Raw genomic sequence first — 13,520 nt, 5'->3', positions numbered from 1 at the left:
GGGGCAGAGAGCGAGGAGATGGAGAGACAGGACGAACATCAGAGAGAAAATGAGAAACCGAGGGAGACAGAAAACGAGAAACAGAATCCATGAGTCTGATACAGACATGACAGAGACGGGCACAAACAGTGAACTAGTCCATATAGTGAGGGCTTCTGAATACTAAATATGGTGTCTCTGCCTACCTGATACAATGTGTTGCTGGTAGTTATACGAGTTGGGAATTGCACCGATTGGAAGAGAGGCTTTGGGATTCCCCGGCTGCGCTTCTTCATCATCCTCGCCGAAGTGGTGGACTTTCTCATACTTCTCCAAGTATCTGTGGGGGAGGAAAGGAAAAGAAAAAAGACAGACCATGAGCCAAGATTTGCTTGGTATGAGTTTTACCGTGGATTTCCACGGTAAAACCTGAGTGACTTTGATTTGTTTCTTTAATGCATGCAGACACATCTTCGTGTACAAACCATTGACAGCATCAGTGTATTTTCAAATTTAATTAAGAAGGCTGTCACTTCTTATTCAAAATTCAAACATTTGTTCGAAGGTGAGGAAAAACGCTGGCATTCGACAAAATGCGATCCAGCAGGGCGCTTTAAAACTTCACTACCACCATGACTTGTAGCATACCCTATTTCCCCATCAGTAAACTAAGCTAGTAATGTAAAATAAATAAATAAATAAATAATGGAGGACCCTAGCAAGCAAAGCTGTCCTGAGCAGGACACCATGACACCAAAGCACCTGAGAAGCAGTGTCTTACACTACAAAGACAACAAATCAGCAGATTCACCTGCTAGCCTGTCTCGCAGGTGAGGCAGCGGAACAACCACAGAAGAGCAAAGTCAAGTATACTACCTCGCCTGACTGGCTGCTATTCAGCACACACAGCTTCTGCAGGCTCTTTGCCTTAAGCTCGTAAATATGCCATCACCGTTAGGATAGCAAAATTTATAGGTGTGGATGTGCAGGGGGGTGGAGGTGGGTGCATTTGAACAAATTGCGTGTCATTTCAAATTTGTTTGAACTTGATTTTTGGAAACAAATTACAGCCCTAATAACTCATATCTAAAAGGATTTACAATGAATCCAAAATCTCAATAGCCCAAAGACAAAGGTTTGATATTTTTCTTTTTGGCTTGTTTGGTTTTTCTAACTCTTGAGCTCTAAATCACGGAGCTGCTGCCATGTTTTGTAGTGTAATCACTAAACTAGGGTCCTATAAATTCATTTGAATTTATACTTGAAAAAATAAATAAAATAAAATAAAAGTTTAACCTTGAAATATTACACTACCTTGAAGACAACTGTATGTGTCCTTGATAAACTCCATCTTGCTTTTTCATAATTTAAAAACGACTACAAAGCTGAGCTAAATCCACACAGTGCCCACACTCTGTTATACCACTGACATGAAAAACAAAAGGGTTTTTTCCACCCAGATTTGGAGGGAACACCCTGACCTGCTGTTGATGCCATAAAGAGAATCCTCAAAGAGTCAGAGCTTTCACGTATTTCAAAAAGGGTGAAATCAATCACCTTTCCTGTAGCATGTTGTATAACAAAGGCTGTATAGCCCTACATCTCAAGGAGGTACAATATGATGCAACAACAAAACCAGCTCAGGAATTAAAATATGACAGTGGAAGTTAATTCATCTGGCTTTAAAGAGTAGCCTACTATATCACAACACTCGTGTGACAGTCCTTCAGCATGAACCCACATTACAAGTCAAAAATCTCTCCTTTAATGATCCACAGAAAGCGCAATTAATCTGTGAAGAGACAGGCTAACATGACATTTGAAAAGACTCAGCTTAAACTCAAAAGAACTAGAAATGATACACAGAGGAAGAAATGGGTACAAAGCAGGCGTAAGAGTTACCACAGACGAAGAGCGTCAACAACAGACATCCAGATACCATCAACAGAAAAATGGAGGGAAAAGACTTCACAGTACCTCCCATACTGCTGTGTGACCAGTCTGAGAAGTGCAGAAACACCACAGTGACAAGCACTTAGGCACAAAGTGGAGAAATCTACTTAGGAACTGACTGTACACAACAGTGAAACTCAATGGTGAGGCCATCATTTTATTACTCAGTAAATTACACAGATCAAAAGTTTAATTCTAAAATGAAATCTGAAAGCTATCAGAGCGTGCTTTCACCTTTTGCTGCTGGTTTCGAAGTTGTTTTCTGGTTTGAGTCAGTGACAACCCCTTTTACCAAATCTGTGGTGCTTTCAAAGGCTCAAAAGTGTCAAGTGAAGCGTAATGCACCAAGGAGCTGAGGCTAAAAACGAGTACTGCACAACATGACCCGCGCATGTCGCTGTATGACAGAAGGCTGACGAGTGTCAGTGCAGCATAAAGCAATGTGAGTCAGCAATGTGAAACATCAAGAACCATTACAGAACTTTTCTGCCTTCACTTTAACAAGACTAGGTCAAACCCTAGGACATGGACAGACAGCGTATGATCAATGTGCAAAGTTGAAGACATAGTTGAAAATGATTATGGAACCGCTGTGATCAACTAATTTCAATGGAAAGTCGCTAAAGCTCAAATAGCCGCTACATGATGCAATATGCTATTTAGCATATTCATGACATCATTGCATCAGATTTGTATTCTGGCTAATGTCAGCCGGGTTCAGCTCTTTATGTGTTTGCTTCTCTGCTACTCTGTGTTCACATATACAGTAATTTAACACAGGATTACCGGTAAAGATGTTCCCATTTACATCTTTTCTGTTTCTCTCTACAGAAAGTACATATGGTTTGTGCAAAAAGTCTGACTTTTCTTTAAAGCAACAGCAAAAAGTGCCGCGGCCGAACGTAGAAACAAATAAACAAGTGCAACACTAACAGCTGTGTTCCAACATCAAGCGAACAATTCGTCTTAAGCTGTAATCCTTCTCACATTTTAAAAGGTTTGCACTTAACTTGGGAAAAAACAGACTCCATGAGCATGCAACCACCAATTCAGGCTTTCTTAGACTTGATCAAAACCTAATAATGATGTGGGAAAATCTGCAAGACCGACAAAAACACACAAACTTCCACACTTGTGCAGCAAAATACCTCAGCAGTGAAAGTGTGGTGAACCCTGCCTGTGTAGCTGTGAGTCACCGAGCAAGCAGCTGTTTCTGAATGAGGCCCCGTTTGTTCATCGTGGCCAAGGTAATCCCCCGTCCGCTGGCTGGCGGGTGACACGCTGGACTATAAATACACTCAGCCTTCATTTGTAGAGAGGGAGAGTGAGGAGTGTGAGAGAGAGCGGGAGAGATAGGCCGCGGTCCCGACTGCAGCGTCATCAACCGCTGTCTGGGCACGAGCAGGAAAAAGGGCTGAGGGTGAGACGGGTGGGGGAACAGAAGGGAGAAGGGAATGGGGGGGGGGGGCTGACTGCAGCTGCTTGTGTCTGCACTTCCCCTTTTTCATACATGCTTGATGAGAAGAACCTAAAAACCCTCCTACTTGAGTAGCATGTGACCACCAACCACCAGAAACCACCGGGCTTTCATCATTTTACGACAACCGTTTAGGCAAATGTGTGTAGCATCACTAATCCTGAGATATGTTTTCCCTCCAAAACACTAGCAGGCCATGGTGATGGGCAGAAACACAGTTGCAAACAGCCACTGTCATTAGTATTGTGTTATTTACGGTCATCTGGATCACACAAGTACAGATTCTCCTGGCTTCAATTACTCTCAGCTGCCTGGCTGCCCAAATGCCCTCAATGTGTCAGTGTGTGGGAGTCGATTGCCCCCTGCTGGACGTGGACGCAGACATGCAAACACACCCACTGCCAATCTCTGGACAGAAATGTTTGCCGGGATTTAATGGAGGCGGCTGTCCAACACAGGCTGAGAGTGGTTTGCTTTGTCAATAATCACAGGAACGTTTATTGATGGCAGAGCCAATTGAGAAAATACTGTAAAAGTTGGATCGTTTACAGCACAGACCATTCACTGTCCGAAAGCAAACCTTAAGTCACTACAGAGCATTAAAAGGGCAACTGAGACGACTGAATTGGCAAACCTCAGTCACAGCAGAAAAACCTCAATTATTTGATTACAATGCTGAGCGCTTGCTGTAATGGCATTCCAGAGACTTCTGCTGATAATGTAATAGCAAAGGGAGAGAGGAAAAAAAAAACATAAAAGAAACCATACTAGTACAATTCAAACCTTTTATGACTGCAAACATCTCTGTTTCAGTTATCTGTCTGTTCAGTCTCAATGGCACAGTAGCTCCGCGGTTGTGAGTATTTCCTGGGTACAATCTAGGCTTTTTACAGTGGAAGAATTTTCACACTGGTGCAAGTTCCCTCCAGAAAACCGCCAACACAGGTGATGCTTGTCGAAGAGCAGTGCTCGTTTTTAGAGACCCAAGCTTTACATCTTTTTGGACGTTAATGGCAAGAAAAGACGCTTTCCTCTGACTACACTGAACTTTTTAAGATTGCTTTCAGTGTGAAGGTACACCGTCTCCTTGGAAATATTCCTGATGACCACTCAAGTACACTCCATTTTGGACTATGCATTTTGTGTTATTGAATTCAGGAAAAAAGCCCTCGGTTATTTCTGGCTGTGAGAGGTGAATTTGCTTCAATTTCACCCAAATATTAATCCTGAACCTCAATGCTCCATTGAAATGACTACTGGTTTGCTTTGTTTCTTCCTCTTTGGTATGAGATGTTGAGCCCATCCACCTGCAGCTGCTATTTATTTTGTGGGTTTCACCATTTCCCTTACTGTCTCATTCATCCTAGGCAGCTGTGAGACTTAATGAACACACTGGGTTAGACCTTGGCGACAGATCTAATTAATCTGATTACTTAGAATTTTTGTTTCTGCATAATCTGTAAAAGGTCTGCATCAATGAAAATTAAGTTATTACAACAAAGTTTATTTTCAGTCAAATATTAAAATGGATGATATCTGGCTAACCGCCCAGTCGCGTAAACTGTCGTGAGTAATTACATCACCCACCGCAGTTTACGGAAATGTTGCCCAACTCCAGGTGGCTAGCAGGCTCTCAGAGTGACTTTAGTAGAAAAAATACTCCACAGTGATCTGTGCTCTACTTCATTCAGTCTGTGTGTGCTATGTATCCAGGTCGCTGTGCCTGTGTGTGATAACATTTTTTTTTAAATATGCACAATGCTGACGGCCTTGCAGGTGGTGCAGGTCTTTTATTCATTATACTCTTAAAAAACATGCTTAAATGTAGTGTTTTCATTTTCCTGCATTTTGCATGAAAAAAATGAATAATTGTCCCCAAGCTTCAAAAAAAAAAAAAAGCACACAGCCCTATACTGGGGTTTTCACAATAATTTTAAACCACTTTAGCAACACTGTGGAGGAAATGACACTTGTGTAGGCTTATAAATGGTGCATCACCAGTAATAGCGTTCACCACTATAAACCTGACTAGTGATTTTCTGCAGAGTATATATATTATACATTAACACATGGGTGTCTTCTTGCACCAAAATGTCAGAGACGTGGGGAACAAGCTCCAGTCATGCATAAAAGCAACTTAGGAAGTAAAGAGATGCTACTTTTACTGTAGAGCTGGAGGCGATGCAGCACCCATAGCAAACATCTGTAACCAGATCATCTATCTAAGAGAGTGGTAAAGCCAGATTCTAGCATCACTATCAAGTACAAGGCAGATCTATCCATCTGCTTGTTAGCGAGGAGACTGACCGAAGGAGATTAGGCTATCAGTGGTGGCCAACGCTGCAGGAGGGCAGGTCAAATTACAGACTGGACAAAAACACAAAGTCTCAAGAGCCTTCAGATGTTATCTATGATAGCAAGTTTGCTCTACTGCTCTTATTTTGTTAAGTCTCTTATCATGCTGAATGAAAAAAACAAAAACAGAAACAGACACTAGTCCACACAGCCTCATCTTTTTCCATAACTGGTTGTCAAGTCTGAGCAGCAGCTAGGATGAGGCGGGGGAATAGAGACACGGCTAATGCAAGCCAGATCAAAGGCCACCCCGTCCAGATGTTTCAGATGAGCAGGAGAATCTATCGGCACACACAGTAAACAGAGCAGGTCCAAAAAGCATGCTGGCTGGAATAATGTCATAACCAGGTGTGAAAATTATCACCCGCCAAGCAGAAAAAAGGTAGTGAAATGTTTCAATGGCACAACGCTGGACAATGATCCACTGTTTTGGGTTTTTTTCCCATGTTTCTTTTTTAGCAGAAACTGTGAAATCACACATTGTCTTTTAATCTAATGACAGAATCTGGTGTGAATTGCCTTGTAGTATGTTATCTGAAAATCAAGAATTTTGACATTATGCTCAACATTAACCACATGATTTGTGCTATTAACTTCAAGTACTACTTTAGCACATGAATCGATGAGTAGATACATCCATGGATACTGCAGCCTCCAAATAATTTTTTGGTCCCTGTAATATATTTTCAGTGCTACAAACTTTGTCTATGCTTCCATGCAGTCTAAACAAGAGAAATGTCTTTGTATCAGACATGCTCTTGGTGGGCTCCCAGTGTGTTCTCCACACAAGCGGTAGCATCTGAACTTCTCTTGCTCTGCAGCCTCAATAGTTAACAGCGGAGTTTCTCAATCTCTGGTTCAGAAACCCACATGGCAACGTTTGATATGCAGAGAGGGTCATGGGACATTTCTAAGACTGAGATAATTGTATTTATATCACTTTTTTTTTCATCATCTTGACAAATATAAAGATCCAGTTTCAGCTCCTTCGGCAAATGTGAACAAAAAAGCCAACATGTCATGCTCAAATTCACATGACACCTAAAACACTGTCTAATTGCTGGGGTCATGAGAATTTTAGCCCTTCACAAGTCAAAAAAACGGTTGAGAAACAAATTTATATATTTAAATATCGACTGAAATGAGTAAACCTGTCTACGTGATTGCACCTGCTTCTCTACAATGAAACGGTTTAGGGAGGCGTAGCTGAAAGTGTGGTATAATCATTTAGCTGTTAAGGAAGCAGCATGTTCAACTCTAAAAAAGCAAGATTTGGCTGTGGTTGATTCAGCAGAAAGAGGTATGGTCCAGAGCTGGGTTTTTTCTTTTTTTGTATAATCACCGTGGACAGTAAAAACTGTCCTTGGCTGCAGAGCTAAAAGCCTAACTTGCTCATAATAGAGCATGAGTTATAAGGTAAAATCTGAAAGACCTTGAAATACTTTCAGCAGATCTCTGCCACGTGCACTCATCAAATCAAGGTTTGAGTTAAACATGCAAAATGTCATCTAAATAATAATATCCCTCACAACAAATGCCAACATGACAGGGTATCTCACGACAATCTCCCTTTTTAAACTGATAAACAAGGTAGAATAACTACTAGGTTCTTCCTTAACACATTTCCAGCCATGTGTAAAAACCTCATCAATAGATGACTTGAACATTTAAGCTAACACAGCTGCTTAAGTGAGCAGTTCCTAGATGCCAGCGCCTCTTGGGCATGATTTCTTCCCAAAGGGGATGCAGCGGAGAGGGCAAACAAAGGTTGAACCAGGGTATCTGTCACCTGACTTGGCTGCTGTGTAAAACACGCTGCAGCTTGGAAAAGAAGTCAAAGACTGTAGCAACACCAGAGGCCTTATTTCAAAACACCTTTCATTCACTCTCAAATTACGATAAGTGCCAGGATGAACTGCATGGTGTTTTTGGTGGGGTTTTTTTACTGAAAAATCAGGACTCTGTTGCCCCACGAGGGTTGAGAGCTTAGCACAAACCACTGCCAAATGATATGAAACTACTAATGGAAGAGGAAAACCGTGGAGATGTAAAATGGTATTGACTGAGAATCATCCAAATCAGTGTTGCCACAGGAAAACTGGAAGCACCCTTTAGTAACTCTAACTCAATCCAGTGAAACAGAGTGCAGAGTGCACAGATGTAGAACATAAATGTATGAAAAATGATGGAAGTGTGTAAAAGGCTCTCTGCAGTCACAGGAATAGATGTGGGGTAAACAGGTCAGCCTCAGACACACATATATACGCATATACCATTATAGAATCTGGTTGCTCTACTGCAAAATAAAGCAGGTCTGTTTGATAACATCTTGCTGTGTCTCTCACTGATTATTAATTCCCACAGTCTCATACCTGAACACGCCTCATTTCGATGTATGTATCTTTAGCTTCAGTCTTGCTAATGAAGCGAACTGAAAACAGAGCTTCATTTCTAGTGTCAGTGTGATTCGATGCCAACGCTTTGATCCAGAGTGTGAATCCTTCCGCCCCTAAGTTGAAATGAAATCAGCGCCATTGGTAGGACTGATGTCAGAGCGGCGCTTCAACAAGTTGAAAACGAGCTTGAAAAATGTTTCTGGCAAGCATCGCTCACTTATTACCAAGTGACATTCAGATATCAAATATACAGCAGCAGGAGTTGGCACCGAACTTCGGCGCTGCTTATTACTCTGCACTGAGTGGGAAGTGCTGACCGGAGAGAGCCGCATCATGATCATACTATTCATTCAGACAGGAAAACTTGGTCAACACTCAGACCATCCTGTAACAGAAATGTTGCAAGTGCGATCCCTGCAACAACGATGTGTCCTTCACTGCTACCTGCCAACTCCCTTTAATAGAGTCAAGGAGGAGAAAAAGCATCAGGAATTGGGATGTAAGTTGACAACTTTAAGTTGGGATTGATACCAAAAAACTGAACCAAATATCAATATCATTAAATATTACTAACTGCCTTCAATATCTTTACCTACAAAATACATCTAGAAATTATTTTAGTTGTCAGTACATTTACAATAAAGTTTTAAAAATGCAAAAATAGCTTAACAATGCCCAAGCAGCCAGTGGTTACAGACAGTCATTCAACTGACTAATCAAGATTAACACCTGATATTAACAAACATCCATCCAGCAAAAGTGTCCTTGACTGAGACACTGAATCTGAACCAGCTCCAGCGAGCACACATCTACTGCATAACAGGCTGTGACCTCTGAACTCTCTGGATGAGGGCAAAATGAAAATCGCTCCCACAGTGATTACACTGCATACTCACTTTTGCATGACAAAACTGGCCAGAAGATTGAGAAAGAACAACAAGAAAAAAAAACAATTAATTTCTCTATCATACTCACTCCTGTCAGCAAAAAAAAAAAAAAAAGCATGAGGGAGGCGAGAACACTCTCTATTATCAGCCTTGTTTGAGGCAAGACCAGTCTAGCTGCCTGCTGCCTCTGCCATCCACTACACCGAGCTGCCTTAGATAAACTTTACAAAGTAGTCCCAAAAGCTGTCGCGATATTCAGCATGTTCGATCGACTCAGCTGCCAGGCCTCCTTTGCTCATCCACCTTCCCAAAATATTTTTAAAAGGGTAATAATTGCAGTGACTTAGCTGTTCTGAGTAACATGCATATTTCAATCAAAATAAAACTGGTGGTGTTAATGGCTCCACATAATTCTCTGCTTTATCTTGTCATCTGCAGAAAAAAGCATCAGCCTACTGGTATTAATAAACCACTTTCTGACATAAGATAATAGAAACATTAGTTGGTCTAATTGTGTCCTAAAAAAATCTTTTGGAAGCTCAACAAATTAGATCATCAGTTGATTTTCTGCAACAAATCTTCAGGCACACTTAAAAAAAAAAACTAAGCCTGTTCAACAACAGAAACACATTTCTGAATGTTGTGCTTCATTGAGCCTATGAGGGTAAGTTCCCTCATAAATCAGATCGCAGAAACCCAACACCTTTACACTAGATACTTCCACTGGATGAACAAACTGCTGTCTTGTCAGCCATCTGAGCTTCCACACAGACCATGACACCAAATTTACAGCTATAGATAAAAAAAATGGTTGAACTTTTGAGGAGCTACAGGTCCCATCAGCTGTGTACTGTTATTTAGCAACCGACTTGACTTGCTACGATTACAACTTGCAACAGCTTCTATTAAAGGCAAACTTGGAATAAATGCACATATAATTAGCGTCTACTTATGATATCAATCAGTGACCCGCAGCTGCCCCTAAAATATCCATGAGAAGCTACAAGCATTTCTCTGCAACAGAGGTGTAATCTCCTGCAGGCAGGTGCTAGTGATGGGAACAATCGTTGCATGAGGTGGAGAGGGAAGAAAGGGAGCACAGAGAAAGCAGCAACACCAAAACCACAAATGCCAGCTGTTGGGGAGAGATGCATTTACACCAGACTCCCATCACGGGCAGCTGACTGCATTAAAGATTTGGAAGCTGCATACTATACACATTACAGCACCCAGATCCACTCAATCATTAGTACTATATCAAAACCAAATGCCCTGTGGCTGCACCGTTTTCAGAGAGGAATAACCATCATTAGATTACAGTTTAGGGCAATTACCAACGAAATACTCCTTCAGTGTGTTCTCCAAAACTATGCTCCAGACTTCACAAAACACAGAGGACGCATCTGACAACATACATGTTTTAGAAAGGACTGATCAGAATGTCTTTTCTTATGTGGAAGAGTTAAGTGAGCATATATCTACTATGCTATGATAAATGTACACAATATAAACCTTGCTTTGCCTGTCCCAATAATGCACCAGTGCAGCTTGCTAGCAGAGGTAAGCGAGAGGCTAGATCCTGCTGACTGCATCTTAACATTTGTAAACATTTCCCACATGCTACCTGAGAGGATGAGAGCTGCATGGTTGTGCTACTTACCGAAGGTAGTACTGTTTTAAAGCAAATGCAGCGTTGGAACAACTCCTGGGAAAGTTAAACTCTTCTCCAAGTTCAAGCCATTGGTTTTTGTCAGAGACCTGAAAGGGGGAAATGAGATGGTTAGAGAGATAAAACACCGGCAACAACAAAAAGAGCGGTTACACTGCAACCATCTGTTCTGCTACAGGTTCCCCCCAATGAGGCAAAATAAGAATCACTAATCAATAACTTTCTCAAACTGCTGAAAACAAATAAAAATACTGAGCAACGTGAATTTATATGACAATGCATTTAGTACAATAGCGTTTAATTAGCCACTAACGTGTTTATTAACCGAACATATTTACATTTGACACATCAGTAACTACAACTGCCTGACTCCCTTTAGGATACTAACGTTACTGTTGAAGCTAGTTAGCACTATAGCTAACAAGCTAACTTGACTTTTCCATTTTGGCGTTAAAACCTAACGAGGCTAAACTCCAACAAACGGTCTCCTGCAAAAAACAAATGCTTTAGCCTGCGGCGACCCGTTTTATTTCGGTAGTAGGTTTTGGTACCGTTTACTGTATTCACTACATGGGCCTGTGAGGCCTACATTTTGAGATCAGCCATGAAGCCGAAGAAAGATGGCTATGGCGAGAAAGAAAAATCAAGCTTCCCCTGGGTGAAAACTACCGGTAAAAGCCCGGGCGAAACGCTATGTCCTAAGCGGTGTTTTCCGAGGCCGGGCTCCGTGCCGATAATCGATGTTAAACGTGCCCGCTAATTTTGAGTCGCTCCAACTGCACTCTGACTCCGAGCGGTTGGACTCTCAATTCAAACCACACAACAACACAAGCCACCACATTGCATAGAGATACATGGCAAACTAGCACAAGGCCAACACCGACCCACTAACGTTTTTCTGGAGGGTTACACTTGTCCCGGGTTACCCACACGGAGTTGTGGAGTGGTCCACCGAGAAGTCCACACACAGCGGAGTGTGGAGAAAATCCACTTTTAGTTCCCACTCACCTTAGCAAATCCACCTAAAGAGACGACTCTGATATAGAGAGCATTCAGATCCAGCTCTTTCCCACCCACGATAGGAATCTTCTTGAACGGCGATCTGAAGGAATAACACAAGAAATAAAAGTGCACATGTTTAAATAACAGTTTAGGTTAACTCCCAGTCACGGGCAATGAAGATTTAAAGTTATATTTCTTGGGAATAAAGACGCCCCAATCTCACCCTCTGCTTTGGTGGAATTGCCGCAGCTCGTCCAGGAAAGCCTGTCCTTTCCTTCGCTGATCTAGTAGATTTTTCCCCGTCGAATTTGCCATTGTTTTTGCATGCAAAAACGATTAAACCCCACTTCAGTCGCTTCTTAAGACACCAAGGATCCCATACTCCGCCGGCGCTCAGTCATTCGCGAAGCTGAGTGTTTAAAAAGTTAAAGAAATAGCTGATAGCAAGAAGAGCGGCAGCTCGCTAATAAAGACTGATGCACACAGAAAGCAAGCCCGATTCAACCCCGGACTAAGTTCCAACGAACAGTCAGAAATACGACCGATTTACCGACAGATTAAAAACGCCATGGCAGAAGGTGTTGAATTAATGCTTTTGGTCGCGGTTGTATTCGTTTGGAGTGGTTTGACAGTGTGGTACGGACGCAGCTCCGAGGCTATCGCACACACTGTAGAGCGGCAGAGGGATCCAGTTCTCAGACAAAAAGATGTGGAGGCCGCGGAGCCCGGCCTGCCATGCGTGCAGCGCCCCCTACGGCCACAGGCGGCACTGCACCGTCCAGAGCAGAGCGGGTGTTGGAACAATAGAGACTGTTTTCTTTTTTAGGGACCGTCTGACAACTCGTCTCTCTGTTTGGAAAACGGGTCAGGAGGTACTTGGAAATGTCCCGTGGGGGGAGGGGATAACACTAATTAACATAGCGCCCTTGTTATCTCAAAAAGGCGTGTAATGGAGGGCAACCCTACACTTTATAGGTAAAATACTGTTTTTCCAGGTTGACAAAATCTCTTAATATATTTGTCACTGACTTAAAAATTAGTTAAATTTCATACCTTTCCATAATGAAACAAAAATTGTAGTCACCCTCTAACAATTTCATAATTATACAAATACCACAGTATATTATATAGTATATAGTATATATTTTAACATATTGTGCAGCCACTTAAAACCAGCACTGCAGGAAATCATATAATCAACTGCCATGGCAAGTTTTTTTTTTTTTTTTTTAATCCACTTTTTTTTTTTTTTTACCAGATCAGTACTTGTGTGAATATGAGTAATTATTGTTTACCGGTGGCCATCAGCTTTTTCATTATTAATGCACCAAAGTATCACTCCATCCAGTATTTTTTGACATTTGTGAACATTTCTGAGAATCATTTACTTGCAGTGGTGGTCATGTGCCTGACTGTCATATTTAGTCAACAAAGATTTTATTGTGACTTAAATTATTTTGGCATCTTTGTGTCTCCTGTCATACTGAACAATATGACATTATACAATATGATATCAGAGTTCCCAATATATTAGAGGATATTTCCAGTTTCCACCCCAGTGTAACTCTATTTAACACAAAGGAATATATATATTTGTATGTTCAGCATACTATGCTGAGGTTGATTTGGCTTAGTTTAACATGTGGTACCACTTATATTGCAATGCTGTTGACTTAGGTGGAATTTTAGACTGTAAATGTGCTATTTAAGATGTCATTTCAAAATGCATGATTTAAAACTCTTATAATCCTCTTTGAAAACATCTGTTTATATTGCTGGTTGTCAGAGTTTTTCGTGGTTCA

At 41.4% G+C, this 13,520-nt stretch overlaps 1 protein-coding gene across 1 annotated transcript in view; it reads right to left on the bottom strand.

The window, feature by feature from the left end:
• Window positions 1-12,401, bottom strand: part of arid2 (AT rich interactive domain 2 (ARID, RFX-like)) — a 31,843-nt gene extending 19,442 nt beyond the window's left edge. The window contains exons 1-4 of the mRNA XM_041030221.1: window positions 11,942-12,401; window positions 11,725-11,818; window positions 10,708-10,805; window positions 186-319 (exon numbers count right to left, since the gene is read on the bottom strand). Of these exons, the coding sequence (XP_040886155.1) occupies window positions 186-319; window positions 10,708-10,805; window positions 11,725-11,818; window positions 11,942-12,033 (418 nt within the window). The 5' untranslated portion in view covers window positions 12,034-12,401. The remainder of the gene's footprint in view (window positions 1-185; window positions 320-10,707; window positions 10,806-11,724; window positions 11,819-11,941) is intronic.
• Window positions 12,402-13,520: the final 1,119 nt, after the last annotated feature.

Source organism: Toxotes jaculatrix, chromosome 22 (assembly GCF_017976425.1).
Source record: "Toxotes jaculatrix isolate fToxJac2 chromosome 22, fToxJac2.pri, whole genome shotgun sequence".
Classification (NCBI taxonomy): domain Eukaryota; kingdom Metazoa; phylum Chordata; class Actinopteri; family Toxotidae; genus Toxotes; species Toxotes jaculatrix.
This window is presented reverse-complemented; position numbering and strand designations above follow the sequence as displayed.